This window comes from Ranitomeya variabilis, chromosome 4 (assembly GCF_051348905.1).
Source record: "Ranitomeya variabilis isolate aRanVar5 chromosome 4, aRanVar5.hap1, whole genome shotgun sequence".
Lineage (NCBI taxonomy): Eukaryota > Metazoa > Chordata > Amphibia > Anura > Dendrobatidae > Ranitomeya > Ranitomeya variabilis.
Genome location: NC_135235.1, coordinates 761460152 through 761487716, shown reverse-complemented (window position 1 = coordinate 761487716; position 27565 = coordinate 761460152). Strand labels below are relative to the sequence as shown.

General features: G+C 44.7%; 1 protein-coding gene across 1 annotated transcript; it reads right to left on the bottom strand.

Annotated features, from left to right (window-relative positions):
* On the bottom strand, positions 1-27561 carry LOC143766861 (uncharacterized). Its single transcript, XM_077254850.1, has 7 exons — positions 27527-27561; positions 17434-17584; positions 17125-17304; positions 16918-17041; positions 16737-16834; positions 16448-16538; positions 1-1670 (listed from the first exon to the last, which is right to left on the bottom strand). Exons 2-7 carry the CDS (start codon positions 17509-17511, stop codon positions 55-57), a joined length of 2187 nt encoding a protein of 728 aa, XP_077110965.1. The 5' UTR covers positions 17512-17584; positions 27527-27561; the 3' UTR covers positions 1-54.
* Between the last annotated feature and the right edge of the window lie 4 nt (positions 27562-27565).

Genomic DNA, 27565 nt, shown 5'->3' with positions numbered 1-27565 from the left:
TGACGTCTCTGATGTTTATTAACAGTAGATTTCCAAGTAAAATATTTCACCACATTATGAAAATGTAAAAGGCTTCTCCCCTGTGTGACTGCTCTGATGTCTAACAAGAAGCTCTTTACGTTTAAAACATTTCCCACATTCTGAACATGAAAAAGGCTTCTCTACTGTGTGAGTTCTCTGGTGACTAACAAGATTCCTTTTCTGGTTAAAACATTTCCCACATTCTGAACAGGAAAAAGGCTTCTCTACTGTGTGAGTTCTATGGTGTATAACAAGATTCCTTTTCTGGTTAAAACATTTCCCACATTCTGAACAGGAAAAAGGCTTCTCTACTGTGTGAGTTCTCTGGTGACTAACAAGATTCCTTTTCTGGTTAAAACATTTCCCACATTCTGAACAGGAAAAAGGCTTCTCTACTGTGTGAGTTCTCTGGTGACTAACCAAAGTTGATTTATGGGTAAAACATTTCCCACATTCTGAACAGGAAAAAGGCTTCTCTCCTGTGTGAGTTCTCTGATGTTGATAAAGGTTTGTTTTCCATTTAAAATATTTCCCACATTCTGAACAGGAAAAAGGCTTCTCTACTGTGTGAGTTCTCTGGTGACTAACCAATTCTGATTTCTGGGTAAAACATTTCCCACATTCTGAACAGGAAAAAGGCTTCTCCCCTATGTGGATGCTTTGGTGTCTAACAAGATGCACTTTGAGAGTAAAACATTTCCCACATTCTGAACAGGAAAAAGGCTTCTCCCCTGTGTGAGTTATATGGTGATAAACCAAATCTGATTTCTGGATAAAACATTTTCCACATTCTGAACATGAAAAAGGCTTCTCCCCTGTGTGAGTTCTTTGGTGTATAACAAAATTTGATTTCTTGTTAAAACATTTCCCACATTCTGAACAGGAAAAAGGCTTCTCTACTGTGTGAGTTCTTTGGTGACTAACAAGATTCCTTTTCTGGTTAAAACATTTCCCACATTCTGAACAGGGAAAAAAAGGCTTCTCTACTGTGTGAGTTCTCTGGTGACTAACCAAAGCTGATTTCTGGGTAAAACATTTCCCACATTCTGAACAGGAAAAAGGCTTCACTCCTGTGTGAGTTCTCTGGTGTTGATAAAGGTTTGTTTTCCATTTAAAATATTTCCCACATTCTGAACAGGAAAAAGGCTTCTCTCCTGTGTGAGTTCTCTGGTGACTAACCAATTCTGATTTCTGAGTAAAACATTTCCCACATTCTGAACAGGAAAAAGGCTTCTCCCCTGTGTGAGTTATATGGTGATAAACCAAATCTGATTTCTGGATAAAACATTTTCCACATTCTGAACATGAAAAAGGCTTCTCCCCTGTGTGAGTTCTTTGGTGTATAACAAAATTTGATTTCTTGTTAAAACATTTACCACATTCTGAACATGAAAAGGACTTCTTTGCTTTAGGAGCAGTTTGTTTTTTAATGCCTCTTTTGTGACTTTGATTTTCCTTAGTAGACAGTAATGAATCAAAAGATGGGACCTGTTTCATAGGATCAGATGACAGATCTTTGCCGTGAATGGATGATGATATATCTGGAGTAATGGCATTCACTTCAGTTGTATCTTGTGGGATCTCAAGATCATCAGATATTAAAATTGATGATGTCAGCTGTCCCTCTGATCTCCTGGCACAGTTATCTGCTAAGATAATAAACAATTATTTTTTAATAAAATATCCTTGAGTTTTATATTTTTGAACATTTCTACTTAAACTGTCCATAAAAATGTCAAGCTATGTAAAAAAAGCTTTAATTACACTATGTAACAATTATGTTTTTTCCTGGGTAGACAGTGTGTTTTCTTAACCATAAAACAAATAGAAAATAGTTGTAGTTCCAGCAAAACTTTGCTTCTGTGATCAAGATAATGAAATTTTGAAATTTTTCTGTTTTCAGTAAAAAACGGTTTTTACTTACCGGTAATAGGATTTTACAGAGTCCACGACAGCACCCCTACGAGAGACATTCAAAGACTAATCACCTGGGAGGGACTACAGTACTAAGTACTGTACGGCCAAACTCTATGTTGGCCTCAGATGATAGATCAAGATGGTAATGTCTATAAAAGGTGGAAGGGGATGACCACGTTGCCGCCTTACATATTACATCTATGGAGACGTCCGCTCTTTCCGCCCAGGATGAGGCCATGGCTCGAGTAGAGTGGGCTCTGATGCCGTCTGGCGGAGCTTGGCCCTTGGACGTATAAGCCAAATGTATCGCATCTCTTATCCATCTGGCGATAGATGCTTTTGTTACACTCGCCCCCTTCCTTGGGTTCTAGAATGAAACAAACAGAGCCCTACTCTGCCTCCATGGTTCTGTTTTGTGCAAGTACTCTAATAATGTTCTTCTAACATCTAGCATATGACATTTCTGCTCTTTCGCTGAGACTGGATTGTCACAGAATGATGGTAAGAAAATTTCCTGACTTCTATGAAATTTGGAGGCTACATTTGGTAGATTTGCTGGATCTGGCTTCAACACTATTCTATCCTGAAAGACCGTTAAATAAGGGGGGGTCTATCGACAATGCTTGCAAATCACTCACTCTCCTAGCGGAAGCCAGTGCTATCAGTAGGGCTGTTTTTAAAGTTAAATTTTTAATGGAGACAGACTAACGGCTCAAATGGGGGTTCTGTTAAAGCATCCAACACTAAATTTAAATCCCATGGTGGTAGTTTAGGAACATAAACCGGGTTACTACGTTCGGTGGCCTTAATGAATCTAGATACCCATCTGTTTCCCGCCACATCGCTGTTATATAATGCCCCCAAGGCCGATACCTGGACTCAGAGTATTTACCGCTAAACCCAATTCTCGGCCCTTCTGTAAAAATTCTAGAATAGCCGGAATTGGAACCCTGCCCGAAAAGGGATGTTGGTAGAAGGCAAGGAACTTTTTCCAGGTTTTACAGTAGATCTTAGTGGTAACTTCTTTTCGGCTATTTAAAAGGGTATCAAAGCTTCTGAAAACCCTTTCCTCCTCAATAACTCCCTCTCAAATTCCACGCCGTCAGATGCAGGGATTCCACATTGGGGTAACGGAATGGACCCTGAGAAAGAAGTTCCGGACTGGCCGGCAATACCCAGGGGTCGGTCACAGACATTGCCCTGAGTAGAGAGAACCATGCCCTTCTGGGCCAGAAGGGGCCAATCATGATCACTCTCGCCCTCTCCTCCCTGATCTTTCTGAGGACTATAGGGATCAGACACATTGGGGGAAATGCATATGCCAGAGGGAAATCCCAGTGAATCCGAAGGGAGTCTATTACACAGGGTTTGTCCGCTACCCGAAGAGAAGCAAACTTCCTGGTCTGTCTGTTCTCTCTCGTTGCAAATAGGTCTATATCGGGCAATCCCCATAGGTCTATTATCTGTTTGAACACCCGTCGATTTAGAACCCATTCTCCCTGACGAAGAGAATGACGGCTGAGGTAGTCTGCCTCTGTGTTGAGCTCTCCTCGAATGTGCACAGCTGAAAGAGAGCAAAAGTGAGCTTCAGCTATGTCGAGTATGTCTGTGGTGGTGTTCATTAGAGACCTTGATCTTGTCCCTCCTTGATGGTTGAGATATGCTACTACTGTTGTGTTGTCTGACTGGATTCTTACATGTGAATCCCGCAGAGATGGGAGCCACCTGAGTAGAGCCTTTTTTACAGCCGTAAGCTCCTTCCAATTCGAGGACTCTTGGGCCTCTAAGAGAGACCATTGCCCTTGAGTCCAAACATCTCCTATATGAGCTCCCCAAACTATCGGACTGGATTCGGTTGTGACCGTGTTGTCTGGTACTATACTCCAGTGCACCCCTTTTTCCATCTGTTTGGTATTTAGCCACCATTTCAGACTGTCCAGAGTGTTGGTGGAAAGTCTGAGTCTTCCGCCTAACTGACCTTGAAGACTCCTTTCTGCATCCAAGACTTGGGCCCGCAATACTCGAGTGTGGAATTGTGCCCACTGGACGGCCGGTATGCAAGATGTTAAGGATCCCAAAAGGGACATCGCGTCTCTCAAAGTCAGATCTGTTTTTTTTGTCACAGCACTGACTTTGTGCACAATCCTCTGTTTCTTTTCTTCCAGAAGAAAACATTTGATTTTCCGAATTTAGCAGAATACCCAGGAAAGTTTGAGTCGTTGATGGTTTTAATCTTGATTTTTCCAGATTGACTAGCCAGCCTAAGTCCTGTAAGGAAGATATCACATGATTTAGGTGTTTTTTACATTGAAGAAACAAATTTCCCACTACAAGGAAGTCATCCAAGTAGGGTATGATTAATGTATCTTGTTCTCTGACATGGGCCATCACTTCCGCCACAATCTTAGTAAACACCCTTAGTGCCATAGATAGACCAAATGGCATCACAGTAAACAAAGTGTCTGACCTGGTTGTTTAAGCGCACCGCCATTCTGAGGTATTGTTGATGATCCTTGTGAATGGGCAGATGGTAATACGCATCCTTTAAATCCAGGACTGTCATATAGCATCTGGGAAAAAGAAGTTTAGTCGCCGTTTTAATTGATTCTATTTTAAAGGCATGGTATTGTAGATACTTGTTCAATCTCCTTAAATTTATGATGGTTCGAAAGGATCCATCTGGTTTGGAGATCAAAAATAAAGGGGAATAGAACCCTTTCCCCTGCTGATCTTTTGGAACCTCTACTATAACTTCCTTTTTTCTTAACATCTGAACCTCATTTTCCAGGGCCTTCTGTTGGTCTAAGGAATCAGGGGCAGTCAAAATATAAAAATCAGAAGGTATCTCCTGGAATTCTAATTTGAATCCCGATTTAACTATACCAAGAGCCCAATTGCTGGAAGTTATTCTGGTCCACTGTGTATAGAAGTGTCTTAACCTGCCCCCTACTGGAAGACCTGTATTAATGGTAATTTCTTCTACGTCTTGAGGAAGATGATGCTGTATTAAGGTCCGAACCTCTCTTCCTCGGATCCGTCGATTCCCAGTCTCGGTTTTGGTAAGGTCTTCGGTATGGGAAGCGTCTCTTGAAGGTATTCCTAAAGGTAGGATTGAAAGCTTTAGGAAAACCTTTCTTCCTATCCTCAGCTTTAGCCAGGATGTCATCCAATACTGGGCCAAACAGGTACTCACCCCTACACGGAATAGTACAAAGTTTAGCTCTTGCCTGGGCATCCCCCTTCCAAGTCTTAAGCCATAATGCTCGGCGGGCGGCATTTGAGAGACCTGATGATCTGGCTGCAAGTTTCAGGGAATCCACTGATGCATCCGCCAAATATGCCACCCCCTCACATATTTGGGATAGGGAGTTCAGTATTTTGTCTCTAGGTACTTTGGATTTCAGCTGTTCCTCTAGCTGGGTTATCCAAACCATGACAAATCTAGCCGTGCAAGTACTAGAGATTGCAGGCTTAAATGCTCCAGACGATGCTTCCCAGACCTTCTTCAAAAACATATCCGCCTTCCTATCGGACGGATCTTTCAGAAGACCTACATCCTCCAGAGGCAAGGTACCTGCCTTAGATGTAGAGGCCACAGCTGCGTCCACCTTAGGGACTTTCGACCATTCCGCCAAGTCATTATCGTCAAAGGGATACCTTCTCTTTGCAGATGACGGCAAAAAACCTTTGTCCTGTTTATCCCATTCCCGTTTAATGAGTTCTTTAACTGTATCTACTACCGGGAATGACTTACGACTCTTCTGGCACAAGCCTGCAAACATTATGTCTTGCGCAGATCTTGGTTCCCTGTTGTCTGCCACACCCACGGTTGCACGGGACTCCTTTGACTAACATATCCATATTTTCCACTGAAAAACATGGCCTTCCCTCTTCATCCGAGGAGGATGGTGATGAGGGGCGAGAACATTCACCCTCCTGTATAGATGGGCTAGATCCAGGAGATACGTCCCTGACCGATCTCTCATGGCGGCTGCCCTTAAGGGAATAACTTATTTCCTCCCTGATGACTGCTCTGAGGTCTGATGAACGAAGTGGAGCTTCTTCCTCTAAAGTCTGACAGATGCAAGCCTGGCAAAGCCTTTTAGTATAATTGTCAGGCATTGGAGTCGTGCATAAAGCACATTGCTTATGCTTAGATTTAGTTGTCTTTTTACCCTAAAACAAAGCACAAAATAACGGACCATATCAGCATCAGGTGTATTGTTAACACTCACCATAAGGCTGAATTCGTGAATACCGGTTTTGGAGGAGAAAGATCTCTCTGTGACGCTGGGGCGCTCCCCTGCCCCCGTACCACTCTGCTGCTGCTGCTGCATGAGCGGCCACTACCGCTCTTGCTGCGCTGCTCCCGCACCTCTTCCTGAGGGTGCTCTGTGCCCCCTAACGAGGACATCTTGCCGCACAATACATTCCATAGGCGCCGCCCTTTCATAGTTGCAGCCATACTCCTCCCCCAGAAGTGTAACAACCTCTTCCGGGTTCACCAGCGCCGGTGATACGCAGACCGCACGCTAGATCTGCGGACCAGGACGGCACTGCCCGACTCCTGGAGCACGTTCCATATGGCCAGACGAGAGGTGGTCTGCATGCAGGACACACCCGATGCTGCTTCCGGGCCCCCGATTCTGCCGTTCCTAATAGACACCGCACAGAGGCATGGTGGACCCGGGTAAGTTCATACTGCAGGCTCCCGCCGTCCGGACAGGAACCCAAACTGGAGTGGTGATGGGGACCGCCCCTTTAAATTCTGTAGGTTCCTGTCCGGAAGGTGGGCGGATCCCCTCTCTCGTAGGGGTGCTGTCGTGGCGATAGGAAAAACTCGATTCTTATTCAATACGGAGTAGTCTTCTTGAATATTCTTGAACTGCTAGAATTGTGCAGAGCTTTCCAGAATTATCTAGAAGATTCTAGAAACTTTTAGAACTTTCAAGAATATTCTAGGACTGTTCAATAGTAGTCATGGAAGTATAAAAGCACAGATGACTCGAACCAACATTTCGGTTTGTTATTGCTGAGTAACAGAAAAAGGAATCGTAAAGAGCAATTATTTTTTTAGATGGCATCAAGAGGTTGTTTGCACCAAGCAGATGCATTTTGCTATGTGTGTGGACAATTTATAAAGACAAGAGCGAGAAAGTATTCCATGAAAGCATGTCGTAAGATGTGCGAGGCCTACAAGGCATATTTCGGCATGCCTGTCGGGGATCAAAACAAGTCCTGGGCACCTCATTTCACATGCGAATATTGCAAGAAATCTCTTGAAGGTAAGGTGAACAATTGCTACTCGTTTAGATGGCAGTGCTTTATTTTGTAGAATTTCAATGATTTAGGTCTAGTACAGTTTAAGGAGTTGCAATTAACAACATTTTCACATATTTCAATGCACTATAGTAAAATATGTATTAAGTAATGTGTAAAATTTCATGCTTTTAAATTTATATAATAATTATATCTGCTATGTTACAGTTTGGTACAGGGAAGAAAAGAGCCGTGAAGTTTGCTATCCCGTGAATTTGGCAGCAACCGACCAACAGCTCAAGCAACTGCTACCTCTGCATTTTGGATCCTGCCAAACGTCGCACAAGCAAGAATGCGCCTCAAATCGTTTATCCAGACATTACTTCTTCTATTGCCCCAGTATCGCACTGCCCCGAGATACCTTTTCCATCTTCCCCGAAGAGGGATCAGCCATCTTCAGGAAAAAAATAGTAAGTCGGACAGCGAGGAAGATATTGGAGAGCAAGATTATGTTTTCACAGATGCGGTTGAGGAGAGAAGGCCATTTTTTCCTAACCAGAAAGACGTCAACAATCTAATCAGAGACCTTCGTCTTACCAAGTCCAATGCTGAGCTTCTGACATCCAGGCTCAAGCAGTGGACCTTGTTGGATGAAAGTGTGCAAGCCACAGATCAAAGAAAGCATCACCAAACATTTTCCAACTTCTTCTGTTGAGAAGATGGGTTGTGCTTCTGCAACAATGTGGCCGGTCTTTTTGAGGCTATAGGTATCACTTATAACCCGAGTGTCTCCGCCTATGGCTCACTCTTTGTATCTCAAGGAGGACTACACCAGTATCAAGATGTTGCTTAGTGCCTTGAAGTATGAGGACTATGGATGGGAGGTCATCGGAGACTTTAAAATGGTGGCATTCCAGATGGGCCTTCAAGGCGATTTCACAAAATTTCCTTTGCCTCTGGGACAGCCGTGACACTAAGGCACACTATCACAGAAAGGACTGGCCACAGCGGACCGAGTTCTCTGTGGGGAAAAACAACATCAAGTGGGAGCCGCTGATAGAACCTCTGAAGGTGCTGATGCTACCACTGCACATCAAGTTAGGCCTCATCAAGCAATTTGTTACAGCTCTTGACAAGGAGTCAGCAGCTTCAAGTACCTCCAAGGTCTCTTTCGAAAGCGGTCAGAGGCAAAGGTCAAGGCTGCTATCTTCGTCGGACCGCAAATCAAGAAGATCATAGAATATGACTAGTTTGCCAAGCTGCTGAACAGGACAGAGAAAACAGCTTGGAACAGTGTCGTTGCAGTGGTTCATGGCTTCCTGGGTTATCACAAGGCTGAAAACTATGTGCAGTTGATTCAGACTCTTCTAAAGAATTACGCCATAATGGAATGCAGAATGTCTCTCAAAGTCCATATCCTTGACGCTCATCTTGACAAGTTCAAGGAGAACATGAGAACTCAGAGGAGCAAGGCGGGCGCTTTCATCAAGATATATTGGACCTTCAATGTTGTTACCAAGGACAGTATAACAAAAACATGATGGGGGACTACATTTGAGGGCTTCTTCGAAAAAGCGATTTGCAGTAAACTCGCATATCTAGAACTTCCACTCATTTCTGAACCTTTGAGAGTTTTTTGACTGTCTTTGTCTATTTACCATGCAAGTTTTGACATTTTTCTGGGCTGTGGTCATAAAATCAAAGTTTGTGCTGAATGTAGTCGTTTTTCATAAGCAGTTGAAATATTACACTTGGAAGCCAGGAACAAAAATTGTGTTACATGGTGTTATTTAACAAGACAATGACTGTTCACAGTCTAATAGAAAACCTTGCTGGATGAGCCAGTAGTGCGTGGTGTTCAACTGCTTGTTCATTCTGCCTCCCAAATATCGAATAAAAAGAAACCAATCAATGTTATGTAGGCAAAAATAATATTAATTCTCATCTCACAAAAAACAAGTCCCCACTCAGGTCTATCATCTGTCAATGGAAAAACAGAGGTTCCCACACCACTAGTGGTTCAAAGGTTGTTGAAAAGTAACAGAGTTTATATAAACCAATCCAGCAAAATCCGCTCTCACTTCTGAGTCTTGCAGTGTGCTCAAACAACATTTAGGATCCCCGTATTTAGCAATATTATATAGTGAGAAGAATCCACTTAATTTGCGGTGTGTGACTCCTGGAGCACAATCTGGGCACTATGTGCTGGGTAATAAAATGGCAAATGTGTAATTTTCACTCTCCAACATCCACTGCGTGTTAATTTCTGGAAAGTGGCTGTGGAGTCAAAATATTCATTCCTCCTACACACGTGGTCTGAATTGTTGGTACCCCTCGTTTAATGACAGAAAAATCCACAACGGTGGCAGAAATAACTTGAATCTGACAAAAGTATTAATAAATAAATAATCTATGAAAATGAACAAATGAAAGTCAGACATTGCTTTTCAACCAAGCTTCCACAGAATTTAAAAAAAATAAAACTCGTGAAATAGGCCTGGACAGAAATGATGGCACCCTTAACTTAATATTTTGCTGCACAACCTTTTGAGAGAATCACTGCGATTAAACAATTCCTGTAACTATCAATGAGACTTCTGCACCTCTCGACAGGTATTTTGGCCCACTCCTGAGGAGCAAACTACCCCAGTTGTCTCGTGTCTGAAGGTTACATTTTCCAGACGGCATGTTTCAGCTCTTTTCAAAGATACTCACTAGGATGTAGGTAAGGGCTCATAGAAGGCCACTTCAGAATAGTCCAATGTTTTCCTCTTAGCCATTCTTGGGTGCTTTTAGCAGTGTGTTTTGGGTCATTATCCTGTTGCAAGACCCATAACCTGCGACTACGCCCAAGCTTTCTGACACTAGGCAGCACATTTTTCTCTAGAATCCCTTGCATTGTACCCTGCACAGATTCTAGACGCCCTGTGCCAGATGCAGTAAAGCAGCCCCAGAACATAACAGAGCATCCTCCATGTTTCACAGTAGGGACAGTGTTCTTTTCTTGATATGCTTCATTTTTCCGTCTGAACACAGAGCTGATGTGCCTTGCCAAAAAGCTCAATTTTTGTCTCATCTGTCCATAGGACATTTTCCCAGAAGCTTTGTGGCTTGTCAACATGTAGCTTGGCAAATTTCATTCTGGCTATTTTATGATTTTTTTTTTTTTCAAGAATGGTATCCTCCTTGGTTGACTCCCATGAAGTCCACTTTGGCTCATACAATGACGGATGGTGCGATCTGACACTGATGTTCCTTGAGCTTGAAGTTCACGTTAAATCTGTTTAGAAGTTTTTCTGGGCTCTTTTGTTACCATTTGTATTATCTGTCTATTAGCCATCAATTTTTCTCCTGCGGCCACGTCCAGGGAGGTTGGCTACAGTCCCATGGATCTTACATTCTGAATAATATGTGCAACTGTAGTCACAGGAACATCAAGCTGCTTGGAGATGGTCTTATAACTTTTACCTTTAACATGTTTGTATATAATTTTCTTTCTCATCTCCTGAGACAACTCTTTCCTTCGCTTCCTCTGGTCTATGTTGAGTGTGATACACACCATGTCACCAAACAGCACAGTGATTATCCATAGCCCTATATACAGGCCACTCACTGATTCCAAGATTGTAGATCCCTGTGATGCTAGTTAGTGGACACACCTCATTATAACATGTCCCTTTTGTCACATTATTTTCAGGGGTACCATCATTTCTGTCCAGGCCTATATCATGAGATTTATTTTTTGAAAAATTCTGTGGAAGCATGGCTGAAAAGCCATGTCTGATTTTAATTTGTTTATTTTCATAGATCTTTTATTTCTTATTACTTTTGTCAGATTCAATTTATTTCTGTGACCAGTTAGTTTTTAAATCATTAAATGAGGGGTACCAACAATTTTGACCACATATGTACTGTGAGGCAGTAACCCCTGTTACAGCTAGGGGGTGCTGTTTGTGCTCTCCAGAATGTGCATGGAGGCATAGTGAGGCCATGAGGGCATACTGCAGACACAGGTGTGGCTGTAATTAGAATAGTGAAGCATGGACTGATTAAAAACCCTGTAGTAGAGGGGGAGGTGTGTCAGTGTTGGTTTGGAAGCAGACAGAGAAGTTGTCTGCAGAGCTCGTTGTGTGTGGAGCAACACACGGGCAAAAGAAACGGACACCCTGTGTCCCGGGCTGTCTTGTGTTGCCAGGCTGCAATCCGGAGGATTGCGTGAGATGCACGGCGTGAGTAAATAGACATGGAATCAGTGGGCGGTTGCCCCAGGGAAACTGGACAAAGGGAAGTCTGGCCTGTGTAGGGACTGCTAAGTAAAGCCGGTTACTGTGTATTTCTAATGGATTGTGTGAAGAATCTGTGTACTGTACATTTTCCTTTGGCCTGGATGAAGAAGCCGTTTAATGTGTATTGCCCTGAAAAAAATTACTAATGACTTACTCACAGACAAAGCTAACAGACAGTTCTCCATCCTCCTCCTTCTTGACCTGTCCTCTGCTTTCGACACAGTCGATCACTGCCTACTGCTACAGATTCTTTCTTCCCTTGGCATCAAAGACCTTGCCCTGTCCTGGATTGCCTCATACCTTTCCAACCGCACATTTAGCGTTTCCCACTCCCACACCATCTCCTCATCCTGCCCTCTCTCTGTTGGGAGTCCCTCAAGGCTCTGTCCTAGGACCCCTACTTTTTTCCATCTATACTCTTTGCCTAGGACAACTCATAAAGTCCCATGGCTTCCAGTACCACCTGTATGCGGACGACACTCAGATCTACCTCTCTGGCCCAGATATCACCTCTCTGCTGTCCAGAATCCCGGAGTTTCTGTCAGCCATATCCTCCTTCTTCACCTCTAGCTTCCTAAAACTCAATGTAGACAAAACCGAACTCATCATCTTTCCCCCATCTAACGTATCCCCCCTACCTGACCTATCTATTATGGTAAACGGCATCACGCTCTCTCCCGCACCTGAAATTCACTGCCTCGGGGTAACTCTCGACTCTGCCCTGTCCTTCAAACCGCACATCCAAACTCTTGCCACCTCCTGGTCGCCTCCAACTCAAAAATATTGCCAGAATCCGTTCCTTTTTCAGCCCACAATCTACCAAAACTCTTGTGCATGCCCTCATCATCTCCCGCCTCGACTACTGCAACACCCTCCTCTGTGGCCTCCCCGCTAACTCTCTTGCACCACTCCAATCTGTCCTCAACTCTGCTGCCCGGCTAATCCACCTCTCTCCTCGCTACTCCTCTGCTTCTCCCCTCTGCAAATCCCTCCACTGGCTCCCAATTCCCCAATGAATCCAGTTCAAACTACTGACACTGATCTACAAAGCCATCCACAACCTGTCCCCTCCCTATATCTCTGAACTAATCTCCCACTATCTTCCCTCACATAATCTCCGATCCTCCCAAGACCTCCTACTCTCCTCCACACTTATTCGTTCCTCACACAACCGCCTCCAAGATTTCTCCCGAATATCCCCCATCCTCTGGAATTCCATGCCTCAAGACGTCCGACTATCCACCACCCTCGGCTCCTTCAGACGGAACCTGAAAACTCATCTCTTCAAGAAAGCCTACAGCCTGCAATAACCATTCTGCCGCCTCGCCATCGCCAGAGCCGCCACCTCGCCCCTACCTTCTGTCTCTTCCTCACTATCACATAGAATGTAAGTCCGCAAGGACAGGGTCCTCTCCCCTCTGTACCAGTCTGTCACTGTAAACTTGTTTACTGTAAACGATATTTATAACTCTGTATGTAACCCCTTTCTCATGTACAGCACCATGGAATTAATGGTGCTATATAAATAAATAATAATAATAATATTGCTAATAGACTGTGTGAAGTAACACAATAAAGAATACTTTTTGTTTGAACTTGCCTGGGTCAATACCATTTCACTGTGTATGGACCTGCCGCTGCATCACAGTACAGATTATAACCCTCAGTGAATTAATTTATTAAATGGAATCACTTTATGAGAATTTCGACTATTCTAGTTTTGTGTCATTTAGTCATATTAGGGTTTCTGCATATGGTGCATCCAATCTCATTTGGCACTCAAAAATGTCTGCAATTTAGATTTATTTCAATGCAATCCCAAATTCATAACGTTTAGGTCTGTTACTTAGACCTTCCTCAGACAGACTGCTGAAAGTTGAAAAGCATCAACTGTAAACAGCGCGTGGTAGAGGATAAGCTGTTACCATATAGGAGCTTATCCTCTGCCACGCGCTGTTTACAGTTGATGCTTTTCACCTTTCAGCAATCCGTCTGAGGAAGGTCTAAGTAACACACCGAAACGTTATGAATTTGGGATTGCATTAAAATAAATCTAAATTGCAGACATTTTTGAGTGCCGGAATTTTTGATTTGTGCATGATAAGGGAGTGGTATCCCTCTCCGAACACCCCCCTAGTTCCAGAGTGACGTGCACTATATTTTTATATGACTTCATCCAATCTCATCTGGGATCTGTTCCTGCTGTCCAGCTGGAGTAATCTGCTCCCTACTTCAGCCAATTGAAAAGTACCACACCCTACTAAAGCTCAAAGCACATGGCCGGAATCTGCCAGAAACAGCGTTGTTCTCCTCTGGTTCAGTCCTCTGTGCTCAGCTTGTGTATTTGTTTCCTGCTATGACCGTGGCCCATTTACTGACTACTCTTGTGTCTTCTGATTCTGTATTCTGTATTCTAGTTCTGACCCAGCTACCTGACTATTCTCCTTGCCATCTAACACCACAGAATAGCAGTTAACACCATGGTCCAAGCCTAGGGGTCCCAGTATAAGTCCAGATCCATGTAATGGTGTTAAAGGCCGATGAGCAAGGCAATCCTTGGGATATGGAAAGCAGAGAAGATAGTGCCAAGCATGTTCATGGTGGAGATCTTTTGAGCTGCCAGTTGACCACGAACATTGTTCCCAATACATTGTGTCTGCAAACTATTCCAGCTAGATCTGCATTCAAACAACTAAATGGCGCTCCTTCCCTTCTGAACACTGCCATGTGCCCAGAGAGTAGTGTACAATCGTATGTAGGGTATTGTGAGAAGCTGGAAAATAATTTGTAAGATCCATTTGTTTTCTATTATCCTTTGTGAATAATTCCAAAGTTATCACCACATAAAGTGACCACGTCAGATTGTAAAAATGGGGCCAGATTAAGAACACAAAACTGGCTGCGGGAAGAGGATAAATCAGAGGATTCTGGACACTACTGTAATCAAAAACTGACTATAGACAATAACATCTACTGAAATGCTCAAACTGAACAGTCTCCATCAGTAATAAATGAGGAGCTAGTGGTGAAACCTCTCTGGGGGAATTAGAGCACGGGGCTCGGTGACTTCACAATCTAAACTATCGGAAGCTCCAATATTTTCTGTCAGATGAGTTTCAAGAAGAAATATTACACATTTATAGAGAACTGTGTATAATAGTGCAGAGCGGAGATGTCTTACAGGGAACCTGTCAGCAGGATTGTGCTCAGTGACTACAGACACTGTCAGGTTGGTGCCGTTATACTGATTACACCGATACCTGGTGATGAAATCCGTCTTGTGGTTGTTGATTAATCTGTATTTGTAGTTTTCAGTTAATGAGATTCTCGTGCTCTGGGGTGGAGCTGTGGGCGGGGCTTTATGTGGTGCTCTGGGGCGGGGCTTTATGTGGTGCTCTGGGGTGGGGCTTTATGTGGTGCTCTGATTACATATTCATCTGTATTGGCTTATGACAGGTCGCTGATCCCTCACTGTCCTGCCCCCCATTTTTACATAATGCATATAATAGCATTGATATTATTGGTGATAATGCCTATAATATTGTGGCTATTGTGAGGCTTAGAAAGAAAATTACATCCAGCAAAATGTCACCGGCGATGGCGGCGCCTGCGCAGTCTATAAGTAAGAGATAGATGCTACTGGACAGGCGCCGCTGGTGACATTTTGAAGAATGTAATTTTTTTTTCTAAGCCTCACAATAGCCACAATATTATAGGCATTATCAACAATAATATCAACACTATTATATGCATTATGTAACATGGGGGCAGGTCAGTGAGGGATCAGCGACCTGTCATAGGCCAATACAGATGAATATGCAATCAGAGCAGCACATAAAGCCATGTCCCACGCAGTAAATCCGTCTGAAGGTGTTAAATACAGTTACAACCAGGAGCGCTGCTAATGCAGCCGCTCCCAGCTGTAAAAGACTGGGGAATGAATGAAATGAAGGCAACGGAGCTTCGGTGACTAGCGGTGCAGTCACCGAAGCTTCGCCCCCTGGTGGCGTAAACTCATAGGAACTGTAACTTGTGAATTTTTCTTAATATTTTCTCACGCTACAGTTAAAATGAGTTTATGCTACCAGGGGGCGCAGCTTCAATAACCATGGTCCCTCCCTAGGCTATTAATATCTGCCCTCAGTCACCGGCTTTCCCACTCTAACGGCGAAAATTGCGCGGGAGCCCACGCCAGTTTTGTCCGTGATTTAACCCTTTAATATTTAGAGCTCCCAAATTTTGCACACACACTACTAACATTATTAGTAAGGAATATGTAAAAATATAATGGATATGAGATGGTTCACTGTATGTAAACCATGTCTCATATCCTGTCAGGTTCGGTAAGGACTTAAAAAAGCTGAAAATTGAATTACCGGCTTTTATGATATTTAGCGCAGTATGAAATATGAATATGTGTATATATATATGTGTCTCACTGACATATATACAGTATATGTCCATTTTGCAAGCCGGTGAGAAAATCTCGCCGTACGGATGCCATACGGAGGTTTAAATGCACAAAATATGCAGCCACACCTTGCCTACGGATGACATACGGATCACTGTTCGGGGAACATTTGTGCATATTACGGCCGTAAAAAACAGACCGTATTTTTATACGTTGTGTGTGACTCCAGCCTCACTCTGTATTCGGTGTGAATCTTTAAACGCGCATTGGCCTATATTGGGTCAGGTACAAGCAATCATATAGATCTCACTTTAAGGGATCACCCTCACAGTAATACCAGGGGGTAGGTGGATCTACCAGGTTGTAAGTTCTATAGAAAAGGGCTTTCAATGCCCAAAGTCATTAGAACAGTTTTGGGTGGAGGAGAATGTTGTGGTCTAGAGGCAAAATGGTGATCATGGTAATACGGCCGGACTACACCACCGATAAAGCAGCCACAGCCGGTGACTGAGGAGAATCTGTGACTTCTCTGCATTTAGTGGTTACTACTCACCTGGGTAGTCATATGTGGGAATCTCCTCTTTACACCACTCATCTCCCCTCACATATGTCTCTGTAGTATTAATATGGGTCAGATCTTCACCCTGAAACAAATATTATAAAAGTCACCGACAGATGGAGAAATCCCATCTATGATCAGCTCTAATCCTGCCATCTCCACCGTTCTCATTACGCAAGTATAAAACATATAATACTGGTGGATAAATCAAGACTGAGCACAAGACCTTCACCGGCGTCTACACATCATAGGGGAGATCTCCTGACACCTTCTCTCCATCTACCTGATGGTCCTGAGTAGCATTGGGATCTTCTTGCTTACAGTCTGGTGGAAGAAGAGGACGGGGACATCTCTCTGGTGTTGTCCTCTTACTGGATAGATCTGGAGGAAACACATACAGGGACTGAATTCATTCTTTACATACAGATAATTATAGGCCGTGTGTATTTAGTCCTGTCTGTTACCTGGAGATGTGAGGGGCTGGGGAACCTCCATTATGACGTTCTTGTACAGATCTCTGTGTCCTTCTAAATACTCCCACTCCTCCATGGAGAAATAGACAGCGACATCCTGACACCTTATAGGAACCTTACACATACAATGATACCGTCATCCCCCCGATCCCTTCATAGCGTTACTGTATAATGTCCCAGCATTCCCAGCAGTGTCACCTCTCCAGTCAGCAGCTCAATCATCTTGTAGATGAGTTCTAGGATCTTATGGTCATTGATGTCCTCATGGATCAGGGGGTGAGGTGGAGGCCCCGTGATTGGGCTCAGGGGTCTTCCCCATCCCTCAGGCACAGGGTCCTGACAGCGCTCACTAGAGGTCTTCTTCACCACTGTGTAATCCTGGTAATGGAGAGACACATTAATAAATCTCACTACAGACATTTCCAGAGTCCTCACCTCTCCAGTTCTGTCCATCTGTTATTCCCATAGATAAGAATGATGTAATGTGACGTCATCAGAATCTCTCACCTCTCCAGTAAGCCGGAAGAGGATCTCTAGGGTGAGGTGTAATATCCTCTCCGCCATCTTGTCTCTGTCCATATCCATCTGTGATGGGTAAATCAGGAAAATGTTTCTTTTGTAGAAGATCTTCACTGAGAGGATCCGATATTGTAGAGACCTGAATGAGAAGATGAGCCGATGTAATATCATAAGAATCCTGTAATAATACAATTACTGGAGATAATAAGGGAAACATATGAGGAGATTTATTATTTTACAGTATTTAGTTTCCTTCTTTACATCTACTAATAAATCCTATATATTTAGGCCACAGACAACAAGCAGTTTCCTCCTCGGAGTCGGCAGCTGAATACGTTCCTCATAGACTCATCTTCCATAACGCTAATTCTCGTCTCATTTACCGACCCTGGAATCGGCATTAGCAATACTGCAGGAGATATTCATTACACGCGACATGAGAAATAACTACTTCATGGTGAGGACGACATCTTCATCTTCTACTACGGCCGTAGGAACATATGTGGCCAGAGTCGGTCACTGACTCCATCCCCACCGGCCGTCTATATGAAGGTTTCCCGTCTTCCCCGCACTGTAATCTTCTATCACGTTAGATCTCAGGTCAGACAGAGTTTGGCTGAATGTCCCCCGCCCCCAAGTACTCGATAGTATGGGGCGGCCTAGTTATTACGATACTTACATGCCTAATAATGGTGTCTGGGCTGCAATGTATGAAGGTCTATTAGGCCAGAGGCAGCGTCCAATAAGTTACCTTTTACCGCCCCCATACACATTAGACCAAAGTTCCATGAAATCACTGATTTCGGGGGTTTGGGCGACTATATAATGTATTTGGGGCCTCCCGACAGATGATGTCAGGGTAGAGAAGGATCTGACATCCTGAATTTCAGAGGATAATTCGCTTGTTCTTCCTATAGATAATCCTCCGCTAGAGGAGTCTGGAGGCGACTCTCTCATACAGACCCCAGGAAAGCTGGAATATTTGTGTGTATGGGGGAGTCGGGAGAGATGGCCGTCTGCCAAATGACAGTTCACCAACTCTTATCTCATGTGTATGGGGCCGTTAGTATTACACTGACAGCAGTGATGATACACGGCACTACAGTAGTACAGGGCATCACCGGAGCCATCAGAGGCTGGTATGTTGTGTGATCGCACTGATCAGAGGGGTTTAACAAAGGGTTAAAGTGAAAAACATCATAGTGTCAGCAACAAGAAATATCCATCACTGTATGGAAAGCAGAGTCACTGCACAATGTTAGTTACGTCTCGTCCATAACTACTTTATTATACTCTATTATCCTGTACACAGTGGAGGAGATAGAAATCACAGGTCCGACAGCAACAGCTGGAATTGGGCCCTCCGACGGAAAGAAAAAAATCTATATATATAAAGCTGAGTGTATGTATGTATGTGTGTGTATGTATGTATGTATGTATGTATGTATGTGTGTGTGTCAAGCCACGTCCATTCCACATAGCAACCAATCACTAAGCATCTTTCATTTCACTAGAGCTGTTTACAAGAAGCGGAGCTGTGATTGGTTGCTATGAGCAACAGTTTTCCCACAACACCTCAGCAGACACTGACCGGGTGGGAGACATCTATCATCCCTGGGAACATAAGCTCCAGCCATTGTCTGCACCCCAGAAAGGAGCAGAGAGCACATGACAGAAATGAATCCCCCTCCTCTATTACTGCCGCGCTCTATTGTTACCGGCGTAGAAAATCGCATCATCAGCGGCCGCACACAGAGCCGCACTGCCAGGTTACATAACAGCACATCTCCAGGAACTCCCTGCTCAGCGCCACCCAGCTCGGGACTATGGGATGGAGGATGTATGATGGGTATATGGGCACGGGACTATGGGATGGAGGATGTGTGATGGGTATATGGGCACGGGACTATGGGATGGAGGATGTGTGATGGGTATATGGGCACGGGACTATGGGATGGAGGATGTGTGATGGGTATATGGGCACGGGACTATGGGATGATGTGTGATGGGTATATGGGCACAGGACTATGGGATGGAGGATGTGTGATGGGTATATGGGCATGGGACTATGGGATGGAGGATGTGTGATGGGTATATGGGCACAGGACTATGGGATGGAGGATGTGTGATGGGTATATGGGCACGGGACTATGGGATGGAGGATTTGTATGATGGGTATATGGGCACTGGACTATGGGATGGAGGATGTATGATGGGTATATGGGCACAGGACTATGGGATGGAGGATGTGTGATGGGTATATGGACACTGGACTATGGGATGGAGGATGTGTGATGGGTATATGGACACTGGACTATGGGATGGAGGATGTGTGATGGGTATATGGGCACTGGACTATGGAATGGAGGATATGTATAATGGGTATATGGGCACTGGACTATGGGATGGAGGATATGTATGATTGGGATATGGGCACGGGACTATGGGATGGAGGATGTATGATGGGTATATGGGCACTGGACTCCGGGATGGAGCATATGTATGATGGTATATGGGCACTGGACTATGGGATGGAGGATATGTGTGATGGGTATATAGGCACTGGACTATGGGATGGAGGATATGTATGATGGGTATATGGACATGAGACTATGGGATGGAGGAATTGTATGATGGTATATGGGCACTGGACTATGGGATGGAGGATATGTGTGATGGGTATATGGGCACTGGGCTATGGGATGTAGGATGTGTGATGATCTCCCGCTACGACGACTGCAACATCCTTTTCTGTGGCCTACCTGCTAACACCCTTGCACCTCTCCAGTCCATCCTTAACTCTGCTGCCCGACTAATTCATCACTCTCCTCGCTACTCCTCCGCTTCTCCCCTCTGCAAATCTCTTCACTGGCGACCATTCCCTCATCGCATCCAGTTCAAATTACTAACACTGACCTACAAGGCCATCTATAACCTGTCTCCTCCATACGTCTCTGAACTAATCTCCCGATATCTTCCCTCCCTCCTCCACACTTATTCGCTCCTTACCCAACCACCTCCAAGACTTCTCCCGAATATCCCCCATCCTCTGAAATTCTGTGCCCCAACACATCCGACTATCAACCACATTCGGATCCTTCAGGCGGAACCTGAAAACCCAACTCTTCAGGAAAGTCTACTGCCTGCACTGACCCTGCTGCCTCCTCACCACTACCGGAGCTACCACCTAACCATCACCAGGATGGTATACAAGCTACTCAATTTTTTCTGGAAACCAGTGGATGTGATCCAGCCTTGTGTGACTTCCTGATTAATGCTCTGCATTTTATATTAACACACAACTTTTTACTTCAAGGAGTCCCTCTTCCTGCAGCTCCAGGGGACTGCTATGGGGGCGTCTTGTGCGCCCTCGTATGCAAATCTCTTCCTGGGGCTGTGGGAGAGGGACATTTTTCAGTCTAATCCTAATGCCTTTTGTTCAGGTGTTATAGCATGGTGGCGCTTTATTGACGATGTGCTTGTGGTGTGGCAAGGATCTGAAAGAGACCTACACTCTTTTTTTGATCACCTGAATAAGAATAATTTAAACAAAAAGCTGACATACAAGAGTAGCAGACAAGAAATTGAATTCTTGGACGTCCTTATTAAAGTCGACGATTCAGGTGATATTCAGACCGACCTTTTTCGGAAAAAGACGGCAGCCAACACCTTACTCCACGCTACTTCTCAACATCCCAGGCATCTACTAAATAATATTCCAACAGGTCAATTTCTGCGCGCAAGACGAATTTGCTCTAACAACATTCTTTTTGAAAGACAGGCTGAAGATGTGTGTAGCAGATTTCGAGAACGAGGCTATGGCAGGAAACCAATTTGCCAAGCGTACACACGAGCTCGGCTGAGCAACCGGAATGACTTGCTCCAGAATAAACCGTTGGAGAATAAAATAGCTGATACCAAGGTACGATGTATTCTCGACTATAACTCTCGCAGTCATGAGGTATTTGAGATTTTACAAAGGCACTGGTCGATCTTGTCACTTGATAGTACCCTCTCTCAATTCATTGGAGATGCCCCCTCGATAACCTATAGAAGAGCCCGTAATCTTCGTGACCATCTGGTACACAGTTACCATAGGGGAGACACACCCAAATTTATTTTTGGCTCGAAAGGCCCGGCATGGGGGTGCTATCCTTGTAATAAGTGTGTTGCATGCATAAATGTAGAGAAATCTAAAGAATTTGCCAACTCAGACTCGACAAAGAAGTATTTGATCACCCACAACATTAATTGCACCACCAAAGCTGTCATATACCATGCCACCTGTTTATGCGGCCTGATTTATGTGGGTATGACAACACGCGAGTTCCGAAGACGTATCCGGGAGCATATTCTGGACATTGAAGGAGCCGCAAGTGTGGAAGATACATCAACACTAAAATCCATCCCACGCCATTTTAAGGCGGTACACAACTGTGATCCCTCAGGTCTAAAATTTAAAGGCATTGATAGGGTATTCATTGGCCCACGTGGGGGAAATTGGAAGCGACTGTTAGCACAGAAAGAAACAAAATGGATTTTCAAACTTAAACCCATCTCCCCGTTTGGATTAAATGAATACAATAGTTTTCAGCCCTTCTTATAATTGCTTAATTATTTATATATCCCATTGTGGACGTCGGCTATTTCACCTCCCCCCTTCTCTTCCCCATTAGTCTTGGTAATCTTTTTTATGATGTTTCATCTTCTTTTAATAAGGCTATTTATAATAAATGTCTGTTTGAGCTGTCGTGTGTCGTTGGTTTTAATTTCTAATATGTGTTTTTTATCTTTCCCTTTTCTATATTCAGGCTGTGGATTCATGTCTTTCTTCCATATTCTCCATATGAAGTTTTGTGACTGTGGATCAAAAATTCCCTCTTTCTTGGCACTATATTCACTTTATGGAGTCTCAAATTTGGTCTCCAATATAGTTTTATAGTTTGCGTTATAATTAATGTTTAATTAGTCTAAAATTTCACCAGTGTACTGGTTCATCTGTATTAAAGTGTATTTTTATGTGCACAGGGGTGGTTTTATTAAATTGTCATGTGTTTGCTGCCAATTGATCGTATTGCAATGTTGCATACTTTTATTATATGTTTTTTCTTATACGTATGTTCCTTCTATGTGCATAGGATTATTATTCACTGTTCACTATTAATATTGCATTGCAGGGTTGATCGATTTGTAATGTTGCACATATTTTCTACATGTGTATTTTTTATCTATATATATATAGGGCTATTGCCCACTGTGTATCACTGTTTTAGCATGCTACAATTTGCCTATTTATATTTTGCTGTTCAACTAATAACATTCCTTCTCACAGGTTCTTATGTCACCATCCTCCGATCATTCACTCTGTGCGTCCGTTGCTGGGTTACTGTTTGTAAACAGCGCGGCGCACTTACACTGCACTCCCGGCACTTCCTGTTCTCGGCACATTCACCTCCACGTCACTTCACCTTTTCGGCCGGTTACCCGGAAGTACTTATGGACCGGAGTGTTGCGATAATGTGGACTTTTGTTTTCTGCCCTTTTGCACCAAAAACGGCATTCAGGATTGATAAGTTCACTTTTCTTCAGACCTATATATAATATTTAGCGAAGGCTGGCTATTTTAACACTCGTGGCCAGCATTACCATGGCAGCGGTACTCGTTAGTATCTCGTCACTTCCGGTTTCTCGGCGTTACTTCCGCTTTTCTTTCCACAGCTGTGTGTCGTTATGTGTGGCCTCAATCTATTTAAAAAGGTACCTTACCAGCGTTTCACCACCCCTGGACGAAGCAACTTGTGCGAAACGCGCGTCGGGTGTGGTGGACGCCTGGCTATCTATTCTATCTGGTAAATATGAACTGATGTTGTACTTTATGCGTAGGGTCAGTATAGTCTCTGTGCATTTTCCTATTATGTAGCACATAAGGTGTATTAGCCTCTCCTTGTATTGGGAGTATATGTGGTTTTGGTATGCAACATTGCAGTGTGACTAATTGTGCAGAGACTATAATAATATACATTATAACATACTACCTCTGTTTACATACAAAGCATTCCAAGTTAGTATTTTTACGTCAGTAATCTATAGGTTATCTCTTCATGATTTTGTCGTCAGGTGTCTACCCTTTTTTTTTCTGTATCTGTTGTCTCTCATTTGCTGCCCACTGTGGGCTATTTTCACCATGTTTGGTGTTTTTTTATGTTGAATAAAGAGTTTCTTTCTATATCATCAATGAGTGGTGCCTGTTTATAGGTATATATATTATGTGCGGCTAACCACCGTGGGTTTCATTATTGGTGTGATGTTACATCCATGCAGAGGGTGTCTTGCCGTGGCGCTTCATGTTCCTGCTCTTCCTTCCAGATCTGTTGTTGTTGCTGCCTTAGGCTTTCTCTCAGCATCTCATCTTTTGGTGCCATTTTTCTGATGTTTTCCTGGATACTCCTTGTTTCATCCGTGATGGTGGCTTGGATGCTTATCAAACCTCGAACACTCTCCTTTCTGTTGGTATACAATCTTTGTGTGTTAGACTTAGAATGGAGACCTCCATCCAGGGCTGGCTCCAGGTTTTTGTGGGCCCCGGGCAAAAGAGTCTCAGTGGGCCCACATACCACGATTCATGATGCACAGATACGGCGGAGAAATGAAGATATACTACATAGGGCCTAGCCTTCCCCCTCATCCTTCACATACGCAGATATGCACACACACACACAATACGCAGACATGCACACACACAATACCAAAGCAAAAGAGGGGAGAAGCCAGCGCTGCCTATGGTTAAAACGTAATACATATTGATTTCTAACTGTATTTTCAAAATGAGACATTTAGCAAACAATTGATCAATTCTTTGAGCTACCCCGCCACTTCACGGCATTCTCATAATGGGGCAGTCCTACTCTATGTTTTTTATATTCGCTGTGCCAGAGAGGCCTCCTAAACGAGTTAAAAGCAAGAGCACATTAAATGCAAGCTGTACCTGGAGCATTACTGAATCACTCCCATGGTGCCAGAGGGGCAAGCGAGGATAAAGGTTGACCAGGTCCAGGCATAGACATTTCAGGTCCAACCTCCACACTGCCCAGCCAGCACCACAGATAAAGGGTGAGACAGGCTGAGACACAGGTGCATAATTAAACAAAGCCTAGGGCAGGGCAGGGCTGCTGTATGTGTGTACAGCAGCCTATCAATCACAGAAACACAGAATGGCACACGGAACCCGGAGCGCACGGCAACAGTGGTGGTCAGCCACGTACCAATATCAAAGCAAAAGCAGGTTGGACCTGAAATGTCTATGCCTGGACCTGGTCAACCTTTATCTCTGCAGCTGTGTCTGCTACTATTGATGCGGTCAGGCAGACACTGTGCCTTTAACTTTGCTTGTGTGTCCGCCCGGCCGCGACATCGCTGCACAGTGCACGGCCATGTTTATTTAAGTGACGGCTGAGCTCAAGTAATGCCGAAGCTGCTGGGGGAGCGGCCCGGGCCCCCTGGTATCCCGGCCACGAATGGGCCTCCCATTTGTTCAGGGCCTCGGCACTTGCCCCGGTACGCCGGGTGCTGACGCCGGCCCTGCCTCCATGCATTGTGAGGACTGGAGCTTTCGTGTCTTCACATCTGCAGCTTCCATCTCTTCTTTTGGCCAGCACACTCTGCCAGCAGGGTATCTGATAACTGTGAGGGCATATGCATTGATGGCGTGGATGGGATTCCTAGTAGAGGCCCTATCAGCAGCTAATAATGTTAGAATCACTGAAACAGAAAATTACTGCAGACGGCAGATCTTAAAACTGGCCACAGAGGAAACGCATCGTAGAGCTAGATGGGAAGCTATGGAGGAAAGGAACCTGCTAGCTAAGGCTCAGTCCCGTACAGCTAGATCTATCAATAATGGACCTATCAGAACAGGAACTGTTGTTTCTTTCAACCTGCACAAAGGATGGGGGTTTATTAGAGAACAAGGAGGACATATGGAATTATTTATCAACCGCAGAGACGTGGAGTCACACCTCTTAAGGGGACACCCTGACCGTGATCTGTACCCCATGACAAAGTGACCTATACTCAGCACCATGGAGAAAGGGGATACTATGCTCTACACGTTAAACGGTGCCCAACACAGCAGATTCGTACCCGTGTAGCCACTGATAGTGGGATGCAGACCCGGGCTTCACAGACAGTTTTCTATGGAGTCACCTGCACCAAAAGACTTCCCCAGTCAGGAAGCTGTGCACACCAGGACCTGCCCTGGAAGAAACTATAACGAGACATTCACCTGCGTAAACGTAATTGTGTGAATATGTTATAATGTTTTTCTTTACAGTTTAGATGGACAGTGCTACTTGAGGACAGTATTATAAATAGTTTGGTACCTGTTCAGGTGCCCCTTATTGATATTGCCATGCGCTGGTAGCGTGAGCAGGACTGTAAGTATACCTGTATTGCTTTTCAAACCTGGAGCAGAACTGCATGGCGTAGCAGAGACCAGGACTGCCAATGCACCTTGCTATCCAAATGTTTGCACTTTACCTGAGTGCACTTATATAAATAGATAAATGCTTATGTAAAGTTTTGTTATGCAACGTTCAAGAACCGTACCTCCCATAAAGGGATGCTTAGCTTTTCACCAGTTAACCTGTTGACATGCATGTCTCAAAAATTGTCTTTAACCTGTATGCTTATGTTTTCCTTTCCCAGTCCAGGAGTACTGGAGTTAACGGGGGGGGGGGGGGGGGGGGGAGTGTAACACCCTGGTAACCGGTTGTTACAGTGATGTTGCCTTCTCTTCGGGGAGGGCGATATCATGCTTGGAGGCAAGGGGAATTCTTTTTACCAGGTAAGGCACCCACACACAACACATTCCAAATCCAGGCCAGAAGGGGAAGCTCAGGACCCGGATTCAGGGGAGCTTCCCTTAGCTATAGGCATCCTGGTCTTGAGGAGGAGCTAGCTAATCTCCAGGAGGGAGAGATAGGAGAAGGAAGTCTGGAACTGAGTGCAGACAACGGAGCCGTGCAGCCAGAGAAGTGCTGCAGCTACAGGGAAGACAGAGAACCCGAGGGGTTGAATGTGGTGGAGCTACAGAGGAAAGGAGCAGAGGAGAGATAAAGGGCTCAGAGGGGAACTGCGGCCAGGCACCCTCAGAACCAGAGTGCAGTAACCTGGTACCGGGAGCCCGAGGTCGAGTTGTTCTCCAGGACGCACGACAGAACCGGAGGGTTGAGAACTTGAAGTGGTCGGCCCACACCACGCCTGAGATGCAGAAGCACCTGAAGAGCCTGGGTCATGATAGAGACCCTGTAAAACTGCTCAAGCTGCCCGTCATGCAAGTACCTGTTCTAGGACAGGGGAAAAGAGGACTTTGCCTGTAAGCTTCAGGCAGCAGGGACCTCATACAACAGCGCAAGGAGGAAAGGCTCACGGACCTCAACTGTGAAAGGGAATCTTCCATTGCCTCCGAGCCGGCCGAACCACAGGACACCTGTACCTGGTACTCTGGAATGCACTCCTACCATCAACACTACAACACTGTGTCTTCCACTTATTTACCGGCAATCTACCACCTCTGCCATACACCTTGGGAGCCCTGGGGACCCCACCACCTGTGGGAGGCGTTACCGACTAGCCGCCATCTCATCACCCCAGGGGACCCCTTAAAGCGGCGTCGGTCCCCACTGACAGAACACCACAGGTGGCGCCACGAACAATAGACTTTACTCACTATTCCCCTTAAAGGGAACCTGTCACCCCCCCCCCAGGGGTTTTATCTAAAAGAGCCGCCTTGTGCTGCACTAATGCTGCAGTCTGTCAGGGGGGCTCTTATAGTCCGGGGCCCTGCAAACGCTGAAATAATCTCTTCTAATGTGCCCCTCATACGTGTATTTGTCAGGGGGACACAAACACCTCCAGCTGTCACTCAGGACCTCTGTGCGCCGCCTCCATTATCTTCATCAACGTCCCCGGAGCCTGCACTGTAAGCTCAGGAGAGTGGCCACAACACCCCCAAAAGAGTCTCCTCCGTGCAGAAGGGGTTAATGTCCCCGGCTGCGCTCAGTACTGGGGAATCTCCACATACCTCCACCTGCAGAGCCGCACTCCACAGATATGGCTGCTC